Source organism: Musca vetustissima, unplaced genomic scaffold (genome assembly GCF_032173495.1).
Source record: "Musca vetustissima isolate MV318-11 ecotype Yass unplaced genomic scaffold, APGP_CSIRO_Mvet_v1 utg15158, whole genome shotgun sequence".
Lineage (NCBI taxonomy): Eukaryota > Metazoa > Arthropoda > Insecta > Diptera > Muscidae > Musca > Musca vetustissima.
In genome coordinates this window covers 330,926-353,568 of record NW_026887821.1, presented here as the reverse complement: position 1 = coordinate 353,568, position 22,643 = coordinate 330,926, and the positions used below count along the sequence as shown (strand labels likewise).

At 36.8% G+C, this 22,643-nt stretch overlaps 3 protein-coding genes across 4 annotated transcripts; 1 reads left to right on the top strand and 2 right to left on the bottom strand.

Moving 5' to 3' along the window:
* Positions 1-2,354: 2,354 nt before the first annotated feature.
* LOC133335562 (CLK4-associating serine/arginine rich protein) lies at positions 2,355-6,795 on the bottom strand. Its single transcript, XM_061543871.1, has 7 exons — positions 6,677-6,795; positions 6,504-6,601; positions 4,098-5,837; positions 3,870-4,002; positions 3,407-3,530; positions 3,198-3,303; positions 2,355-3,126 (listed from the first exon to the last, which is right to left on the bottom strand). Exons 1-7 carry the CDS (start codon positions 6,773-6,775, stop codon positions 2,370-2,372), a joined length of 3,057 nt encoding a protein of 1,018 aa, XP_061399855.1. The 5' UTR covers positions 6,776-6,795; the 3' UTR covers positions 2,355-2,369.
* A 1,901-nt stretch (positions 6,796-8,696) lies between these two features.
* On the top strand, positions 8,697-9,995 carry LOC133335560 (uncharacterized). Its single transcript, XM_061543870.1, has one exon. The coding sequence runs from the start codon at positions 8,697-8,699 to the stop codon at positions 9,993-9,995; it is 1,299 nt and encodes a 432-aa protein (XP_061399854.1).
* A 981-nt stretch (positions 9,996-10,976) lies between these two features.
* On the bottom strand, positions 10,977-19,157 carry LOC133335535 (set1/Ash2 histone methyltransferase complex subunit ASH2). 2 transcript variants are annotated; one of them, XM_061543810.1, is made up of 7 exons: positions 19,018-19,157; positions 18,759-18,937; positions 18,340-18,684; positions 14,136-14,519; positions 11,521-11,801; positions 11,196-11,453; positions 10,977-11,128 (listed from the first exon to the last, which is right to left on the bottom strand). In XM_061543810.1, the coding sequence occupies exons 1-7, from the start codon at positions 19,131-19,133 to the stop codon at positions 11,024-11,026; spliced, it is 1,668 nt and encodes a 555-aa protein (XP_061399794.1). In that variant the 5' UTR covers positions 19,134-19,157; the 3' UTR covers positions 10,977-11,023. The 2 variants fall into 2 exon arrangements, with proteins under 2 accessions (XP_061399794.1, XP_061399795.1); XM_061543811.1 differs by lacking the exons at positions 18,340-18,684; positions 18,759-18,937; positions 19,018-19,157 and adding an exon at positions 14,714-14,780 and having other exon boundaries at positions 10,983-11,128.
* Positions 19,158-22,643: the final 3,486 nt, after the last annotated feature.

Sequence of the window (22,643 nt, the reverse complement as noted above, 5' to 3'; positions counted from 1 at the left end):
TCCGTTATGAAATGTTCCTGACGATATTTGAATTGACTGAATGGCACTGAATGATGGGCATTCATTTGGACATTTTCTCTTATACGGTTGAAAGACGGTATCATTCACGGTAGAGCACAGATACCAACTGATTATTTTAATTTTTTCCTCAAGGTAGCTTGTTCCATTAAATTAAAATATATATTTTGAATGTGTGTGTATCGTTTCAAATAAATTAAAAATAAAAATTGAAATATATTAAATTTTAATTGAAATGAAAATAATGTTTTTAACGCGTCCGTCTTGAAAAAATTACTTTGTTATGGATGAAGCTAATATTTCATGGCAATTCATACTGGATTTTGGAAAGAAATCATAACCTTTCATTAATTTTTCGCGTTTTTAGCTATGTGTTGAAATAATGTCAAATAAACATAACCACTTGTTGTGTATATTTATTTTATATTTTGGCAGAAAAAGCCAACTCCTACATAGTTATTCAACTCAAGCTGCCCTACCTTGTATTATTGTACCATGGTATCATATATTTTTAAAGGTCAGTTCATGGTCAACTAATAAGGTCATCTAGACAGACCAGCTGGCTCTCAAGTTTGCTGTCAAAATCCATTATTCTATTATCCAAATTGTTGACATTAGACTTAAGAAAAAACAGCTGACTTTGAATGAATTTCAAACGATTTTTTATGGTCCGAATTAGAAGTTATGGATGTGAACGGTATATATTTCGACAGAGCGGTGCCGCTTGCCTAAAAGTCAAAGGGCTTAACATGTGAACAACGTCAGCATTGGGTTTAACACTGCGGATGACGATGTCACCCAACAGATAAAGCATCATGTAGGCCGATTCCATAATTTCTCCTCGATTAGATCACCTCCATTTATTTATCTCCAGCAGCAGACCGCCCGATTTTATCACTTCGGTGCATTTTCCTCAACTACATGGAAGCTGTCTGTGTTTCAGAGAATTCACCGAGAATCGCTTATAAGAATTGCCTATCCCTTTTTATGTTCTGGTAGCAGAAGGGAAACTTTCGGAATCTGTGAAAGGATGAAGCGAAGAGAGCTTTGCTGTATAAGATCTCTTTCCGCCGAGGAGGTAATACTGAAACAGCTGGATGGGCCAGAAGTCTAGTATTTAACTAAAGTCCACAATTCAGAATATTCCCTACATCGTACACGAAGCCAGGATAATGCGCGTGACCACTCTCGCTACTAATGTCAGACAAGGATACCAGCAAAAGGCGAATCTTACAGGCCGATTTCACTCAGTAACTTCGAATCCTTCTTAGTCGCTGATTCATTGATTTTCTTCAACTTTTCCAGGGTTTCCTTCACCTTTTGTGCATAGGATGTACGATGCGCAGCAGAAGTGCTGCCGTCCACGCATGCCGCACCCAATGTTGATCATCACTTTCCTCATCTTTACCCGTAATGCCTTCTTTGGCCGCAAAACTAGGCGGACTAAATGTCCGCCGAGCCAAACGTCTTTCTTTTGAGCACGTATTCTTTCTTTTTGAGCACGTATTCTTTCTTTTTGAGCACGTATTTCTATTCTCCATTTACGACCGCTCAGTAGCATTTCCTCTCGTTCTTCTTCGCTTCCATTGGGTATAGCATCAGCTTCATCGACATCCTTGGTCAGATAGGAATAAAAATAAGTTCCCAGAGTACTTTTTGGTCGTCGTCTCAATAAGGAGCGGATTAATCAAATTATGCAGGTGCGGTTGCAGCAATTCTTCCAATCGCTGCTTCTGCGGCTTAAACCTAAATTTACTTCATTAATTATGCTTGTATCAACTACCTCTTTTACTTAGTTGGATTGTGACAGAACATTTGTCGAGCATAAAAAATATTTCCAGGCGCGTCGTTCTTTTGAGCAGTTCTTCCAATTTGAAAGACGTTAATGTTTTCTTCCACTTGATCTTTCTATCTAATTCGTGGCCTTCCCCTTCTGACCATCAGCTAGGTTCGCTTTTATATGCCTCTTTTACTAAGATCCCCAAATGTCAGGTCAGAGGTACCACTGTAGAATCCTAATATTTATATTACATATATTACATACCCAAAAATTAATAATAGCATCTTAATATTTTAAAATTGAATTTTTCAAAACTTTATTTACGCTCAAGCAATATTTAGCCAGGCTAATATTATTAAATCCGATAACAAATTGCTTATTCTATTTTGTTGTTTTAGTAGAGGCATTGTAAAAAGTTTAACATATGTCTGGGTACGCTACATCATTATCTTCTTCATAATGGTTCTTAGAAAATACTTTGCAAAATTACTAATGAAATACAAAAGTAATAAACAATGAATGGAAATTAAAAAAAGAGAAGAAAATTAAAAAAATATAATTATCGTATCTTTCAATAATCCACCAATTTCTTCAATTTTGGCGGAGCTGAAATAACAACGCGACTACGACTAGTTGACGTTGATGTAGTAGAGGTAGATGAAGATTGTTGAGTCTGTTGCCGTTGCTGTGAATGTGAATCGTCAGCACCACGGTCCCTATTACGATTTCGATCTCTGTCTCGGTCCGAACGATCGCGTCCATCGCCAATGTCTCTATCGGAACGGTAACGATCACTGACACCACTACCGCCATGCCTCTGTCTTTCCCTGTCCCTATCCCGTTCCCTCTCTCGATCACGATCTCTCTCACGGTCTGTCCGGTCGCGGTTACGATCACGATGATCACGTTCATTTCGAGAACGTGAACGTCGGTAGCGGTCATCATATCGTGACCGTTCCGATGCGAAACGTGTTGAACGTTCTTGACTCGAGTCACGATACCGTCGCGAACGAGACATGCTTCGTCTACGTCGCCTTGAACTACTTCGTCGGTTACGTGATTGTGAACGAGATTTTTGTTGTCGGCTTGAACGACTCACTGATCGTCTAGCTTCACGGCTACGCGAACGTCTTCTAGTGATGGGCGAATTACGTTTCGTCTCCTGTTCAATTCGTCGTGATGGTGGTGATTTTCGCACAGATCTTTCACTGCTGCGCGATTTGCTGCGTTGTTCTTTTGCACTGGCAATGGCTGCAGCATATTCTGATGTTTCACTTTCAGAGGCTTTGCTATTTGGTGTACCATAGCGATGGCGAATTTCACGTTGTCTGAAAAAAAAGAAAACGAATTAAAATGAAAAAATATCATGGTTTGGGATTGAAAATAATTGCTGCATTACCTTCGTCTCAACTTTATTGCCAATTCACGCATTTCCTCATACCTCTCCTGCTGCATTTGACGTTCCCTTTCGGACTTTTCAATTTCAGCTTTCTTGTCTGCTTTATCTGCAAATTAAAGCATTTAAATATTTTAATTAGCAAATTATTCGAAAGTTTTCGAAGTCTTCAAATGGCATAATTGTTCTTGTACTGTACACTTATCGCTTACATTGCTTATTAAGCAAATTTTGCATTTTTTTCTTGAGACGTTCACGCAAATTTAAACGTCCACTGGCACTGGAAGCTGTTGGTGTGACACCGCCGCCAACTCCTGCACTTGCTGACGATGTACCCTGTAAGAAGCCACTTAGTCAAATTAAATCGAGAACAACATTTACAAAGTTAACAAATAAAAAATATATATAGAGAAACTAATGTCCGTTTAGAAGAGATCAGGAAAAAAGGAAAAGCGTTTGTCTAAAAACTCAAATCAGTCCATGTCGTATCATTGTGCAGGACTTATTGAAATAATTCGGTTTCATTGTCGGCGGTTCATTTTGTTTGTATTGTATGTCGTTAATGTTCAGTTTTGTGGTAGATTTTGATTTGCTAATTTCACTACGTAGATTGTGGTTCTCTGTTGTTGTTGTTCTTGTGTGAAGCATTGCAATTATTTGTTGGTTCTTACTGACTTTGGTCTCGGGAGCATTACTAACTGATGTAGCCGTTGATGAGTATTTGCCGGTTTGAAGTTTACCCTTGTGTGTTGCTGTTTGTGCAGTGGCAGACGATGAGGTGGATGGCAAAGGATTCGATTTTTCGGAGCTGAAATTGAAAAACCGGTCATTTACAATTTAATCCAAAATTTACTGCAACAAAGTATTTTCTTCTTCACGAAGTGGATTCAACATTACACTTACGTAGTGTCCATATCCATAGCTTCGGGGGCATCTGTATTCTCTGCAGATTTTGCAGCTTTCGAATCTTCTTCCGTGTCCGAATCACTGTCCGAGGAGGATGAATATTCGCCACGTTTACGTCCGTAATAACGTTTAAGTGGTGGTGGTGGCGGTTCTATAACTGTAACCAGTGGAACATTTGACGCTGATGTTTTCGTTGCAGTTTTTTCCTCGCTGGCTATAATGGGCGGCGGTGGTGGTGGAGGCTGATTAGTCATTGATGATAATATGTCAACTGTACTCTCCATGGGTTTGGAAGATTTTTCCAAAATCTGGGGCGCAGGAGGAGATTTTTCTTTGACTGGCGACAGCGATCTTTTTCGCAGTTTATCATACTTCGGACTGTGCCGTGTTCTTCTCGATGACGAACGACGTGACGGCGAAACTGAGCTGCGATGTGAGGATCTACTTGACGAACTAGATGCATAGCGTCTACGACGAGATTTGGATTTTGAATGCGATCGTGTGCGTGATCGCCTGTAAGGACTCCTGTAACGGCGAGATGAATGATGGCGTCGAGATTTTGAAAGTGACCTAGATCTTGATTTTGATCGAGAACGAGATCTTGTTTTTCTGCTACTCTTACGACGTCGTTTATAGGATGGACTTCTGGAACGTGTGCGTCGTGTACTCCTATAGGACCTCTTACGTGAACGGCTTCGAGAACGACTGCGACTTCGTGAGTAACTTCGACTTCGGCTGCGCGACGAATCCTTTTTAGTCGATGATTCGTTGATTTTCTTCAACTTATCTAAGTTTTCTTTCACCTTTTGTGCATAGGATGTAGGATGCGCAGCAGAAGTGCTGGCGTCCACGCATGCCGCACCCAATGTAGATCCCTTACCGAGAGTTATGGTAATTTTGGAATGGGGCTGCAGTTCATCCTCTCCCCCAAATGATGTAATATATGTAATTTTTTCCGTAGTATCGGAGGGTGATGGTGAGCGGGAATCACTTTCTTCATCTTTACCCGTATTGTCCTCCTTCGCCGCATAACTAGGCGGACTAAATGTACGCCGAGCCAAACGTCGTTCTTTTTGGGCACGTCTTTCTCGTCTTGACTTTCGACCACCCAATAGCATTTTCTCTCGTTCTTCTTCTCTTGCAATGCGTAGAGCATCAGCTTCATCGGCATCCTTCGTCAAATAGGAATAAAAATCATTACTCAACATGCCATAATTACGGCCACAGGCATTTAATTCATGGGCCTGATTCGTATCTAATTTGGATACATCAATCGAAACATCCATATCAATGTCAGAGTCTGACTCTGATTCAGAGTCATTTTCAGTCTTCTTGGAGCTTGCTCCGGCTCCAGCATGTTTCAAATGAGCAAATGGTTGTTGGGTGTCGATTACGCCAGCGACAGGATTGTCGGTGGAATCGTCATAGGAGTAACCAATAGCTGCACCAGGTTTTTGTGATTTCTTTTTGGCTTGATTAGCCTGTCCCATCGGGTCTAATGGGGCGTTAGCACCGAATTGTTCTTCGAGGAAAAGTTGATGAAGAAATTTCTCCTCGGTCAAATTTAGGAAATCATTTTGTGCCAATATCCGATATCGTTCGTAATTACACTGACGTTCCTCCTGCGACAATTCGGTATCACTGTCATTAGTTTTCGGCACTGGTGGTATATAATCTAGATGGGCTCGTACATCAAATCGATCAATAAGATTGTCATGTTGACCCTGCCATGGTACACTGTAAGATGAGAAAGGAAAAAAACTGTATATTTAAGATGGTTCTTTGGGAAACAAGATATTGAACATGATACTTATTACATTCTAAGTTGGATTAAAGGCAGTGGTAAATATATAAAAAGGAGTTTAACAAAGGCGAATTATTATGTATAATTCAACAAGGTATATTATGTATAAGGTATACGGAATATTTATACTTTGTTCAAAATTCGTTTCATATTTTAAAATAATCACAAGTATCCTCTATGTTCTGTGCAACAAATGGTGGATAAACCGGTTGTTATATAGAAAGATCTAAAGACCCTTTTCAATTCAATCGCAAATGATTTTATACAAATGTACTATTCTGTTACTAAGAGCTTCTAATAATATGCAAACCCAAGGTTACTTGAAAACCCAATTGCATTTATAACTCGTTGCAAGTTATTAACTGTGGGAAGCAATGCAATGCTAGCTAAGGACAAAATCACTGTTGGGCAAAATTGCAAAAGGGGTGTTTTATGTAAGAATTCTATTGTTGCACTAAACCCGTTTTACGTTTACAACATTTAATTAAAATTCCCATGCAAAATGTTTGCATAGAATGGAATCGGATTTTGCTACCCCTAGGGAAACTAGAAAAACAAGATATAACAATGGAAAAAATATGAATTTCAATATCACTTGCATGATTGCGGCACCATCTCCAGCACTGGCCACGGCTGGATCTAAATGAATTTTACATCTTCTTCCATGGATTTGGATAAATTGTGTGGGATCAGCTTGCTAAAAAATTAAGCAAAATAATAATTATTCAAATATTTTTTACATTAAAAAATTTAAACATAATGGCCCACTTACAATTTTTTCATAAAAGTCCTGTCTGCGCTCGGCCCGGCGTCTGTAATCAACAATGAGACCTCTTATTTTACGTTCTTGCTTGCGGGCTTCGTGCCACATTTTTTGGTCTTTTATTTTATTATTTATCTATTTACACAGCACACTCGAAAGATATTCGAGTGATATTTAATATCGACAAGATATTTAAAACATTTCTAATATTTTATTGAGCTTAAAAAAATAATAAATGAAACTAGACGTCCAGCAGCGACAGTAACACTTTGAAAAGAACGGAGCTATAACAAAATCATTATAACGCAGTTGAAATTTATTCTCATTCTCTTCATAATCGATATCAACGATTTATCGATATTTCAGCTAAAGAACATAAAGATGTGTATCTTTAATATTGGCGTAATAATATGAATTTTAGCTTAAAACTTTGCAATTTAATTGATAAAAATTTGAAAACAATTTTTATTAATAGTATATTCTTGCAGGGTCTTGCTCGATAATTTATTAAAAAAAAAAACAGACGTCATATAAGAAATAATATAAGAGATAATAATACATTTACGTTGTACCGGATTTAGTAAACCAAGCGGATTTAATTTGTCAATTCCATTGCATATATGTCAAACAAATCCTCATTGAGGGGTTGAGAGTAGATATAATACTGCAGTCCTTGGGCCTATGTGCTAGGTCACTAGATTCTCGTATATGAAATAAATTTAAATTGGATAACCCGCAAAATGTTAATGTATATGATGGTTTAAACCTATTAGAGTATTCAATATGGGTTTCTTTCCCTGAACCTGGAATATAATACTATTTTGTAGAATTTTGGAAGAAAAACGTTAAAAAATAAGAGAGAGAGAAGACCAAAATGGCATTCTCTTATTTTATATGTTCGAAAAAGAAGTAGTAAGTCGTGTATATAGAAATTACGAAAATTTTAAAGACGATTTTTATTGTTTTTCGAAGTATTATTTAGCATGATTAATTCACGTTTTCATTCGCTCAAGGAAATTGTTCAAAAGCCCAAGTTATCTTTCACCTTTGTGCATAGGATGTAATATGGCCGCTACAAACAACACAACAAAACTGTAACAACCGATATGTTATCGAAACTGTCACTCAAAAATGATAGTGTGTACACCGCTTAAGGGAGATGGGAACGGGAATCACTTTCTTTATATTTACCCGTATTGGTTTCTTTGGCCGCATAACTAGGCGGTTTTAAAGGCACTGTGGTCAATGTAAAATTCTTCATTAAGCGGTGTACACACTATCATTTTTGACTGTCAGCTTTTTTATCGATTACTGACTGTCCAACAACCATAAATATTTTTGTGGTTGCCTGATGAATGACAAACATGTGAGGCCACACTATCAAACAAGCAAAATTTGAGCAAGAGTGCCATTCAAAAATGCTAATGTGTACACCGCATTACTTTCATCTGAAGTGTTCCTATAAGTTCGACGGGGTTTTCTTTAAAAATTTGAAATGTACAGCCAATGTTGTTCTGTTCTCGTAGTGCAAGAATCTACTAATTTTACTAGTTTTTTCGGTATAACATTTGGTCTGTTCCCGTACTGCAAGAATCTACTATTTTTTACTCCGATAACACTTTTTTCCTTTATGATATCGAAGAAAATAGTAAAATCGAGTAGATTCTTGCAGTACGGTAACAGACCAATTGTTATCGTAGTAATAATTATACATTCTTCCAAGTTCTGGAAAAGACATTGTGTCAAAAATTGCCTTAATGTAAACATAGCATAACATAATTGAACGATTAATTTCGATTACCCGGATGTTCATATTTGTATAACGGTCGACAAAATAGTACCATTTATTACAACCGTTCATGTTTGTTTGCAAGGACATTCAGAAGAGAGTGCGAGGGAGAGTGTGTGCATTGCAAATTGTGAGAGAATGAGTCCTTTTCATACTGAAATGAATTAGTATTGAAAACAAGTGAATAAAAACTGCAGTATAAAATATTATTTCGCATTCAAAACACCATCAAGTGACAAAATGACATCGACTTTGGGTTTTTATAAAAAACCAAAAGTCCTTCACTCGCCCAGCTTTGATGATGATGACGACGATGAAGATGGGCTGTTTGCCAACGAAGAAGACGATGAATATTTACAGGAAGTGCCTTACACGTCGTCGAGTAGCATTGACCGTGGCAGTATCGGCTCAATACCATGGAATGACGATGCAATTCGATTGAATCAAATCGAATGGGAAAAAGTGGAGAATATGTTAGCCGGCATTGAGGATTTACCAACAGATGACGATTTGCGCAAGGAAATATTAGATTGGCAGAAAAAATTCCCCAAGTTAATGGGGCGCAAGACAAGCCCTTATAGGATAAAAGCATTAAGTTCGGATACTTTGGAATCGTTGCCAAGTTTAAATATTAGCAGTTCAGATGAAGATGAAATGGATGATGATATTACTCCAACCAGGGAGAAGGTAATACAACACGAAGAACCTACTGTAGCAGCAGCTTTCCGACAAACTTATAGGAAAACATCGGATGAGAGTAATGATTTAAATAGCCTACTGAAGAATTTCACATTGACCACAGTGCCTTTAAAACTCAATGAACGCGAAACGATGCATAATCCTGGAAATAAACGAAAATGTGCCACCAGTTCTACATCATCATCATATTCACCACCAACACCAACGAATGTTCCTATTGTCCAACCAACTACCAGTAGCCAACATCGTTTGCGTATGCCTCCTATTTTGAATGTTTTGGAGTCGACGAGAAAATTTCGTAATCTCGGTCGACATCAAGTCAATCCTAGCTTTGTACAATTGACACATGTGCAGCAGGCGAAATCTGCCGTGGTTACACAAGATCAAAATGCAAGATCCAGATTTAATACCGGACACAGATCGGCGTGGCATGTCCCCTTGGCGGCAAATCGATTTTTCAATAACCGCAATTCTATTGTATTGCCATCGTTATCATCATCACGCCAGCAGCAGCAACAGATAATACACCAGTATAATTCACAACCAACAACAATTTCGAATTCAAGTGATCTGAATACGACGACACCATCTAGCACAAGGGAACATTTTCTACGAACAAATAATGCCAATATATACAAGTCCAGTCAGATACTAGCATCTATAAATAAACGTGACAAATTTGGTGGTCCTACGACTACAGCCTCAACACAAACGACCAATAATACATCGACGAATTCGGGTAGATCGATTTCGGCGGCTATACCCACATATCATCCGAGATCAACATTTAATGTATTCTATTTACCATATAGTGCCTCAAAATTTCATGCTTTTAAGTAATCTTTTTGTTTTCAAAATATTAGAAAAAATAATGAATAGGTGTGAAATGATTATTTTTGTACAGTGTGACGAATTGTGAAGAATATTTAAAAAAGAAATAATAAATGTATATGGAAAAATTGAGAAATATAAATGTGGGTGGTATTACATCTTTATTTTCACAGGAATTGATATCGAAAATGCTGAGATTAATATGTTCTAAGGAACATGTAAAATTGCAGAAAGTTCTATTTAAAAAATGTGGGTCTTAATTCCTTTTTAATCAGGACGTCCCTTTATATGTGGAGCTATTTAAAAATTAAATCCAACGCGGAAGGCACTTCTGCAAATTGAAAATATTAGTCTAAAAAACCACTAGAACCTTTTACCGTTACTTGTGACCTGAAAACAAATATTGTAGGGGTAATAGGAAATTAAAGATTCAGTTGTCTATCGAAAATTTCAAAATCGTTATTTTGAAGTTCTAGTTTATTCAAAGACTTCTCTCGGATATTTGACTTGAAAATTTTAACTCGTATTTTGAACATTTATCTATTTTGTGTTAAAAAATATCGAGAGTCGAATGTATCTATCGTTATGAATTTAATTGAGGCCTAGAGAGTTCTTCAATAACAATGTAGCAACATGCACCTCTAGATCAACATGGCCTACAAGGCAGGTCTGATTAGCATTCATACAAATGCAGTCTTAAGGTAGTAGAATAATATGCATTTTATACTCGGATACCATATCCATAGCAGAACAGGAGAATTAGCTGCCCAGACAAATGCGAGTAGCCTTAGCTGCAATCATTATGATACAACTGACTTATTTCCGATTGAACTCAAAACACTTTGAACTTTTGTTTCTCCCCAGCTATGTTTAGGCACTTGCCTCATTTACTCAAATAACTTGGACCCTTCCTGAATTTGAATACAGGCTCCTTGTATCAATCACTTCAATTAAAAATATATTTTCTATTTCATCTTTTTGTTTTTTCTTTTGAACTTTTTTTATTATGAAACACTGATGACTCCGTCAACTTATATCTATATATTATAATTATCCAAGCGTAATCTACCCTCATTTTCAGTTAAATATAATAAATCAGATAGGGACTGTTCACAAATAAGTTCCTCAACACGCTCATGCATCTGCAAGGAAAAATACACCCATTAAATTCAAAAATACATGGAAAATACTTCAAATGTGTCAACTTACTCCTTTGGCTTTATAACTGCTCAAAACTTCAGGATATTTAAAACTTGGACCAAAATTAACACTAACTGTTGCACTTTTGTGTATTGATATTGTTGGATAATATGAGCCAGCATAGATATCACTAAATGCCACACCTTGAGATTGGCCATTTTTAAAGAATTCTATTCGACTGCCAGGTGCAACACGTAAACTTTTCAATGTCTCTTGGATTTTATCCTTATCCTCGTAATATAAATGCGATTTAAATTTCACCAAAGGCTAAACAAAAGAAGAATAAACACACAATTGAATATTTAGATCATATTAATTTACATATTTTGCTTACCCTATCTTTAAATGTATTTGGTAAATAATCCACTTCGTTTTCTTCGGGTAGATCAATTAAAAATCCCAATGTATCACCCTCTACGTAGGCTTCACTGTAATGCTTGCCATGACTTTCACTGAAACGCGTTCCCTTTCGCGATCGCCAGGAATAACCAAATTTGTCATAACCCAATGGTGCTTGTAAATTGCCATATTCCTGACCCCAACCCAAACGTGTTGCAGAGCCTTCGGGCATTTCTTCTATTGTCACTTCATAATACCATTTGCCACGATTAACAGCTGTAATGAAGAAAAAATGTATTGTTAGAAATAAATTATATTTTTTATATAGAATATACATATATGATTTTTTGAGCGGTGACCACAATAGGTATATTGTGAATATGAGGTCACTACCGATGATGGTTTTTTATATTGTTTTCTTTTTTTTAATTATATAATGATTTAACAATTCGTTTTATCTAGGCTAAGTCGTGTCCCTCTAGATTCTTCTGAGATTAGCACTGTGAGAGAGAGAAAGAGAGCTGAAATTCAAGAGAAGAATTGATTGTATGGTCGCCTCAGTATCCAAATTCAGGAATTTGTATGGATTGCGTCCATATGTACTTCGGAGAGCAACTTTTCTTCTACTACTATTTTCATATGGTATTGTTGTACTGTTCGCGTCATCATTTCGGGCCCAGAAGAATTTGAGGCAGCTGAAGCATTCTCATATTAGCTGCGCTATTTGCTTCTCCTCTGCTACCATTGATGCTAGGTGGTCTCCGAGTATAGCATTAATATGGTACTGCTCCAATGCCTGGACATTTCACTCTAGATCATGAGGTACTCCCAGACGTACCGATAAAATCCAAGCAGGTACCGATAAAATCCATCTTTATATCCTCATAAAGATAATCCACTAGTAGTCATAGTCTTACTGGTTAGAGAACAAACAGATTTCAATATTCTGCAAATCACATTCGCAAACCACACTGGCGCCGTATAGCTTAACACTGATCAACCTATTGCCTATTTTATAAGAGTGGTCAACAAGGTGTCCTTCTTAACTAATTGCAAATAGCAGTGCACAGATCACTTGAAAATCATCGGGAGCTTCATTTCTGCCGTCCTAGTTGTATGCAGTTGTTGAAAATCAGACACGTTAGGGTTAAACAGTTACGAAAAAATCACCCTACCTTGGGAAACCATTCTACGAGTCTACGTCTACTGAATTACTAGTAGCGATGGTATTCTCTATATCCTTGTCATGGTTGCCAATATCGAAGGACTTCTGTAAATCAAGTGCCACCATAACTGTTCGGATGCACGGTCTATTCTGATTCTGTTTCAGGAAAAGGGTCTTTGCGACAGAAATGGTGTTTATCTGTACTATTGACGTCACCTGGCATCCTTGTTAGGCTTTAGTAGAAGTACTTTTTTGTCACGACAACCGCAGCGTCTTAACAGCTAATTTTGTTTGAGCTTTATGTATTTGTTTGTCCTGACAAAATACCTCAACGTTATGGTGTTCTACTCCACAAACAGACGTCAATTAGTTTAGTCTGTCAATTTTGTGGTAATTATTTACTTAGCCGGCTTTCCAGGCTATCGTCTTTTGCGCAGCTCTTCCAATTTAAAAGACCCTGTTCCGAAATTTTGGTCCGAGTCCGAGGACGTCGCATTTCCTTCTCAATTCGTTCAAAGGTGGCTGTTACCGCTCGCAATGTTCGACCCATTATGTCGATGTCATCGGCGTAGGCGAGTAACATATGCTGTTTGGTGTACAGAGTGTTATATCTGTTCACATTTGCATCTCGTATGACCATTTCCAGCAGGATGTTAAACAGGTCACACGACAAATTGTCACCTTGTCTGAACCCACGTTCGGTATTGAATAAGTTCAAGATATCCTTTCCGACATTTACTGCTGATCTTGTGCCAGATAAAGTTATTGTGCATAGCCGAATTAATTTTGTGGGAATGCCGAATGTGTGACGTAATGGATGACAGATACCAAGTGTGGCTGAGTGGCTTTTTCATTGGAAACCCCTGGCTTATCTTGGCCCCTCTTTCATATAATTGTTGACACTGACCTCCACGCGGTGCCAGCTGGGGTAGCTACTTTCATCGTCCGTTGAAGTAGTCAGCTGATATGTGCCGCGATATCAACCATAAGAACTATAAAAATGGATTGAGGCGTCGGGTTAGTTGCCACACTCGGAAAACCACTACTACTATGAGAAAGCAAAGTCAATCTGATCATTGTTGCAGTAGGTCTAGATGGACACATGAACATAAGTATTTCCAAATTCAAGAGTGCATTCAAAATATCTAAAAATGTATCATATTCTCTCGGTCTATGTGCGGTAAAATGCGTCTTTGTTCCTTTAATAGCTAATGTTTTATGGGTATATTAAAAACCCAGAATGTTACCAATTTCGGTAAAGTTTTTAAATGTCAATCTCAAAACTTCGTCTTTGTAATAATTTAAATGTATATTTGATACGACATTTATGGTTTCCTATCATGTGTGCGTTCGATTTCCTTGTAGCCTAGTGTAACCAACAGCTGATTAATAAGATAATGATTATTTGCAAAAAGTATTCCACATACTGATACATATATACTTACAATGTGTTGCTCTCACCATACAATAACCCTTTTCTCCGGTGACAGCCAAACGATCTTCGGATATTTTCAATTGTGGGGCACGATCATGCAATGCCAATAACACACTATTCGGTACTAAGGTACGATATAACCAACCCGGTATGGGTTTACCAGCCCAATCGGATGATTCATCAAATTCCTGACGAAATGGGGCATGCGGATCGGGTTCGGCGAGAATGTAACGATAACCATCCTTGTTGAAGGGATGTTCCAATGGATAACCATGAGCTGGCAATTTAACATTGGCAGTAATATCGGAACTTGGTCGGCCCTTTTTGCCTGTCGGTCCGGAATCGGTACCGGGAAATTTGCGTTTATTTTGTCGATTGTTTTTCGAGAGGGAAGCTAGAAAAAAAGAGCGACGACATCACAGAATATTAAATAAATTGTATACGTGTCAAAGGTATTTGGAAGTTTGTATGTATAAACATTAAATTTTATAATATACCATTATTACTGAATACCCCACCCCATTTTTGGTACTGCTGTTATTGTTGTGTGTGTTTTTTTACAATTTTATATGCTAAGCTATTACGTACGTTCCTCATCACGGGTTATTGCAATATCCATGTTAAATTTCTTTTTTGCGTTTCAATTTCTTGCAGGCGATTTTCTTTGATCAGGTACAATTGATTGGTATTTACAAAAAATAAATATCAGATCTAAAGTTGAATTAATCACAGCATTTTCTGCTCAACAAAATGGAAAGGCCACTAGAATAAATTCAGCAACTACAACGATACGCCAGCAGAAGTATTTGTTTTGCTTTTTTCTTCTTCGAGTCGTCACACAAAGAAAGCAACAACAACTACAACAGCACCGAATATTTAAAATATTTTCAAGATAAATTCCACAGCAACACCATGAGCGTACAACACCAACTGCGATGAATGCATGTCACTTACGAATCACACTACCAACAAAAACAACATTGACAGTATGAACCGACCTACTACGACATCCTTCTTCCTCTCCTCCAACTCTCTGTGTCGTGGCGACACGAATAAACCAACCAACAACTTCAAGTGTTTTGTGGAAATATTGGAAAAACTGTCCGACTGCTGCAACTTGAGGACTTTTCCCCCAATCCAATTCAGATTAGTTAGTTTGTGGGGAGAGAAATGTGACGAACGATTTGTAATATATTTTAATCTCTGGGATGTGGATATGTTTTAGGGTTTGTTTGTTCGCTGCGACCAACAAAATAACAAAACACAAAACCGCAAATGAAAATAACAATTAATATTTGTAAAACAAACAAACACAATACATACAACAACACATTAACTACATGTGTATGAGAAGAACGATTGGCCGAAGAGGTGAAGGTGAGGGAGGAGGTGGCGGTACACCACTATCAAATCATGTATATAAAACAGCAACAGCAACAAAATTTGCCAGCTATATTATATGGTGTCAAACAGTCAGGCAGAAACGACAGTAGCGGCAACAGCAACCAGTGAGTGACGGCAACTATGCCATAGGAATAGCAAAGCAAAACACAATAGATAGCCCCAAAACCGAGGAGAAATCAAAACAGCAAACACAAAAAACCAACAACAACAACAACGTCAACTGCGTTGTGGACAGCGAAGCTACGTCATTAAACTATGCAAAAGCATGCTTGTCGTAGTCGTCGTCGACGTTGTATCTGAATCTCTCAGTTTGATTGGGTTCAGTTCATTGTGTGTGTCCGCTTCGTTGACAGTGGTGGTGGTGGTGCCCACCTATTTAGTTAACTGCGTTCCATCCACAGCAAAGCAGCAGATAATGACAAACTATGGTATTCATTTGTTGAGCTTACACAGTAGCCGCTCTATTTCTTAAATGAAAAAAAGAATAAATTGGCAAATAATCTTCGGTTTTGAATTACAACTTCTTAAATACCTACAAAGAAATATTGGCGACTAACAGAATATATAGTGTAATACAAAAAATGGCACAAGTGTAATAGCAAAAAAAAAAAAAAACTAAAAATGTAACATACCCAAAGACAACAATGACGACATTGCGTTTTTTTATATTATAGAAAACAATAATTACTGATTGCAGAAGAGTACAAGCGAGTAGTATCCCTTGGTTAATGTGAGGGGGAGCGAATAGTGTATCTGTGCATGGCACAAACACCTAACCGTTTTTTTAATACATCTGCTCAATTGAGAGATCAAGTTTTAAAGAATCTGCAATACACTAACAAGTTGCAAACAACATACAATCACAGTTTGTCAGGCAATCGTTTTCGAAGTAAAATTTTTTAATTTTTCGACATTAATGAATTACAAAAAAAACTTAAATTTCGGAGAAAACTCGGTAAGAAAAAGGAGGATTTTTTATCCTCTAGGAAAACACCGTCCAAAATTCCATTTACTTTACTATGACCCTATAATACGCAATAAATTAACATGAAGTCAGTCGAAAATGTATATGGAGGAAATATTTGCATCTGAACCAATTTTTACAAAATGCAATTTAATACCTTAACACATGTTAGGCTATACTAACTTTAGAACACTGTCAAAATTTGGTGTCAATCGAACAAACATGAAGAGTTTGATGCACTATTGACCTAAAATCGGAAGAAACTATATATGGGAGCTATATCTAAATCTGCACCGATTTCATCCAAACTTACCAGACTTTATTGTAGACTCATTTCAATACGTTGCACATAATGTTGTGTCAATTGGACACAATTTAACTTTTTGGTGTACAGTAGATATCGGATATAGGCACATCTCATATAAGAAAAATTGGCATATAAGAAAGATTATCAAAAACACCGAGCTTATACTTTCTTATATCCGATAATTCCATATAAGAAAAAACGCATATAAAAAAGAAATCTCCGTCTTTTTTTTTCAGTGTCTTATATCCGATATCTACTGTACCATTTTTCTTAAAATTGTGTGAAAATATATATGGGAGCTATATCTAAGTTTAAACCGATTTCAATAAAACTTGGCACACGTTAGGCTATCCCAACTTCGGTACGTTGTGCAAAATTGTGTGCCAATCAGTCAAAATTTGACTCTTTGGTGCACCATTTGCTAAAAATCGGACGAAAATATATATGGGAGCTATATCTAAACCTTTTCAAAAATTTCAATAGGGTTTGTCCTTGGGGCTTATAAATTATCTGTACCAAATTACATCTCATTCGGATAATAAATGCGACGTGCACCTTGTTTACAATTTAACTTGGACTGACAGACGGCCGGACGGTCATGCATAAATCGACACAGAAAGTGATACTATGCACAACCTTGGATATGGGTTTCGACACCTCGGCAGAAGGTGGATTTCCAAGGGGAGGTTGTTCCTTATCAGCCTTCTTGGATGCCTTTTTACGGGCTCTCCGTCGGGCTGACTTCGACAGTCCCTTACCCTCCGTCTTCGTGGATGCTGGTGTCAGAGACGTCTTAGTGCTTAGTTTACCCTTGGGGGATACTGAGGACTCTGGCGTCTCAGCCACCAACTTCCTATATGTGCTAGGACCTAGGACCTTTTTTTCCTTTTTTGGAGGGAATACCGTGGTAATCTTCGAATTATGTTTTGGAATCCTTTCAATCAAGAAGTCCCTCTCAATATTGTTCGGATAATTCCTGGAGAACTTCCAAATGAATTTGAGGTTCCTCTTCATCAAAAAGAAGTCCTTATCCGTTATGGAGTCGCTGTCTCATAACAGGCTTCACACTATCCGCAACCTGTGGACGCTTCCGTTAGCATTCATATCTGCTCCCCCATGGCGGTAAAGGGTTTACAAATGTTATAGGAAGAGGTGTTTTAATCAAAAAAAGGCAGACTTCTAAACTACAGCCACTTACAACATTCCGAAAATGAGTCGGGTTATTATGCAAATTTCAGCGGGATGTTTTTATCCAACAAAAACCTGGAATGTTAAATTACAGCCACTTTGTGTGGATTATGTACCATGAACCTACCTAAAATCGGACGGGACGGGAATCGATATTAAGTTACTGTAAAGAATTGTTTTTCATCTCCAAGAACACACAATGCCAACCAAATTGCAGTCACTTCGGTTGGGCAATCGTCAAAATATCGAAAATATGGTGGGATCTCTATATGGACCATGAATTGGTCATATATGCTTTCTACGCATAAATTTTATCTAATCGTAGTTATTCGTTTTTTTTTCTTCACTTACCCTGGGCATAACCATCTTCGGTTAATCGTAATGCGCCCATTTTTGTCATTGCCTCATAATTCGGTTTGATTTGTGACAAATCGGGTATCATCAAACCAAACATGGCACCATTCTCTGGATGCTCTTCATATGTAAATGTAATCTGAACATCTTTTAGTAAGGAACGTTGTACCGTCGAATACCATGATTGTGTAACGCGGCGTGGCATTGTTGTCATTGCTTCCCAATATTGTTCCAGGAACGGAATAATTTCTTTATCTTTGCTGAAGAGGTTTTTCGGTTTGCCTTCCTTGGTGCTGTTGTTGCGCATATTGGCAATGGCAGTGATACACATTTGTGGAATGGCTAAATGCAAACAAAAAAATTATACTCGTCAGTAGGCATAGTTAATCATATGTATACGTAGTCCCCCAACTTACTGGCTTGGGATCTGCGAAAATTCTCCAAGCCACTAGGTGAACAGTTCTTGCAAACAAACACATAATTTGTTATGAATGGCACCAGCTTTCCCAGCTGGTAACCTATGCATGACTCGTGGAACCAGCGACTGCAATAGGCACATAGTAATTCCACAATATTGAGATTACGTTCCTTGCCACTGGAAGAAAAAGAAATATAATCTGAATGAATCTGCAACTTATCAATGCCGTCTGTTTACAAATGTGTTGTTTTGTTTACCAATAACAATTGCCGGTTTTCTCTTCAGTCTTCTTCTCACCTCCACCAACCCCACTTCCAGCATTGCTGTCACTTCCATCCATTTGAGCGTTGTTCTCAATTTGCATATCGTCCATAGCTCGTATCAAATGCCAACTTTCGATATTTGCTATTAGGAAATTGGCATAAAAGTCTATCGTATGTTTAATGTTTTATTTAAATAAAATACAAAATTAAATTAAATAACTTGCTGCTGCCGAAAGTTGCGTCGTTCACGAACAAATAGCCAATAAAATTTCGCCGACCAAAATTTAAAACGTTCCACAATTGAAGTGAGAACGAAAGAATATCCGATAAAGAAGAAACTCTAAAGCTGACAGACAGAATATTTACGAATGAGATGTGGAGGAAATCGCTTAAAAGAGACGATTGTTGAGAATGGGGGCATTGGAGACAGACAATTGAACGATTTCCTGAACCGAGCTAATGAACTAGGTACAATAGTAGAAGACATGTATACAATGAAATTGACAATTCAAAACAAAATCCGGTACAAGGTAAACCATGGTACAATTATAAAAGGTAACAGCAAATCCCAGCTGATTTGATTCCAACGTAATACTAGTGTCAATATGAATTTGACAAATTATGTTTTTAAAAATCACCCAACAGGAAAATTGGGAACGGATACAATTTGAAATTGTTCATTATTAAATGTGCTCCCGTATTCAATTTACTCAATCTGCCTGCTGGGAATGTTTGAGGAAGCACATCTTTCTTCAAGGAATAACACGCTATTCCCAGCATTTTCATATGTGTTATACATATATATATATATATATATATATATATGGCAATGGCTCAATTATAGGAAAGATGTGGAAGCGATAGAAATATAAATTTGATAGATTTTTATTCATGTTTTTCAATTTATATTTTGAGGATTCGATATTTCATTTTCAAAATAAAAATAATTTGATGATAATTTGTTTGTTTACATTTTTCTGTCAAAGGAGTTGACACTAGTAGAACTTACAACAACAAATTTCCATGTGGTTGTTGTATCGTTTTTTGTACAACAACACTTGCTGTTACCTTCTATTATTATACCATGAAGGTAAACGTACAATAAAACTCCAAAGATTTTTCCATAGGGTTGTGATCTGATAATTGTGTTGGCCTGATATTTTACTTCCGCCACAAATATTTGACATGTTTTGGTGTATGTTTGGAGGTTATTGTCAAGCTGAAACACCCAAACAAGCGGTGTATTTTCTTCACTGATTTTGAGCAGCTGATCTCTTAAGCGGTGTACTATCACTTTTGAATGACAATTTTTAATGATTACTGGCTGTCCAACAACCATGAATATTTTTGTGGTTGCCTAATGAATGACAATCATGAGAGGCCACACTATCAAACAAACAAAATTTGGGCAAGAGTGTCATTCAAAAATGCTAGTGTGTACACCGCTTTAATTAACTGTTAAAGTGCGTAATTTCTACTTGAATTCGACGTGCAATGTTGCCAAACATGTTATACATATTATAATAAAAAATTGACAGATGGTCGAGGCAAAAACAAAGTTTTTTGTTTCATACATCACCTTATTACTGCATTATGATACTGTCATTTGTAACGAATGTGTAAGTTAACATAACTGTCTTTTATAAACCTATGGTTAGCTCTTTGATTTATATATCCCTTAAATATTTTTTGTTCGATTTTTTCTTTGATTCTCATTCTAAACAACTATTGTCACTTTTGCTTTGCTACGTATTCGTAACAAGAAAAAAAACTGTTGACTTTCGATTTTGTGGTTTTATCGATAATTTGATTTGTATAGCTTTTGTGTTTGTTTTTGTTATTGTTTACATTTAGTATTTACGTAGTTGGGGTCGATGTTGTCGGTCGTTGGCGGTGGTCAAAGTGTAAATAAAAAACTTTATACCTTTAAACGGTCTAATTGTATCGTAGTGCTATATATATTTTTTAATAAAAATCTTGACATTTTAAATGCCATTGTGAAATATTTTAATAGCAATTGTGTATTGCTTTGCATGATAAATAAATAAATCGAAAGTGGTATTATGTAAAGTGAAATGGACTAATGCGATTATAAGGCAACCTGTTCTCAAGTCAATGCACCTAACACAGATATTTCCGGGAATTGTGTGCATTGTGATGGTGATTGGTAAGTAGTTCAGCAACTGCAGCCATGGTAACATTAAGTTAATGGTGTTTTAAAACAATAGGTACAAAACAAGAAACAATTGGGTTAAATCAATTTAGAATTATGGGTGTTTTTTCGTTCTACTGCCACCTTTGTATGGAAATATGCCATTTAAGGGAATTTCGAACAAATGAATTGTATGTAATGCATTAGTATGATACGTGTTCGGAATAAAGCGTATTTGGCATTTCCAAGTGTTCACGCATCATCTCACTGTTACTGCTTTGTTTGGATTGTAATTAGGTTTCTCTCAATCAGGGCTGCCAGATTTTTTTTGGAAAAATCACTGTTACTGCTTTGTTTGGAGATCACTATGTTCAACTTTAAATTAGACTCTCTCACAAATTTAACAAAACAATTATGTTTCTCTCAATGCAATGTGTTTCTCTCTTTTAGAAAACCCCCTAATTACTGTTAATTCCAAATATATAGGGATGCCAATTCAGAATTAGTAGAATTGAGCTATGTGGGAAGTTTCGGAAATTTGTACTTATGTATGTGTAATAAATGTTACCAAATGTGGATTTGGGTGAACCGATTGAGGTGGAATTTTAAAATTTTACGTTAGGATCACTGTAAGGGTGTAGGATGGGGCAATGTAGAGAGTTTTGGAAATTTGTATGTGTATGTACTAAATGTGTACTAAATTTGGTATAGTTTAAATTTTGTGTGAACCCATAGAGCTGCAATCCTGAAAAATCATTTGGGGTATGGATGTAGTTTTTGGAATTTTATACTAATGGGTACTAAATGACACTAAATTTTGTTCAATTTGAATTTTGGTTGAACCAATAGATCTGGCGTCAAGGTATATTTAATAAGGTAGCCGCATCGGCCCAGCTATTGGTGCAAATATATGTCAAAAATATAGTTGTAATGTTGAACCAAAAAATTAAAAAGCAAAATTATAATTGAAAATCTCCGAATTTCGAAGAGGTTGTTTGGCAATACTTTTATTCATATTTTCTACAGGAATTTGTGTAAAAAATCTTGTGAATTAGTTTGTTTTCCTAAAATATTTTTGACATATCAAAATACAACAACGAAATTCGCCTATGCGACTACCTTGTATATCTACCTTGGATGGCATCATGAAATTTGGTGTTAGAAACATTTTTGAGGTGTAAGATTGGGAAGTGTAGGAAGTTTTGGAAATGTACTAAATATTGTACAATTTAAAGTTTGGCTAAACCGGAGTTTGGACACGTTTTTAACCAAATTGACTGTAATTTGGTATTTCACTATTGGTTCACTTTAAAATTTTTCGATTTGCACGAAATTCGGCACAGCGTAATGAATTAGGTCTAGAATGATGTGTATTAAGTATCCTGAAAATCGGTTCAGATTTAGATATAGCTCCCATATATATTTTTGTTCGATTAAATGTAAATGATGCACCAAAGTCCCTATATAT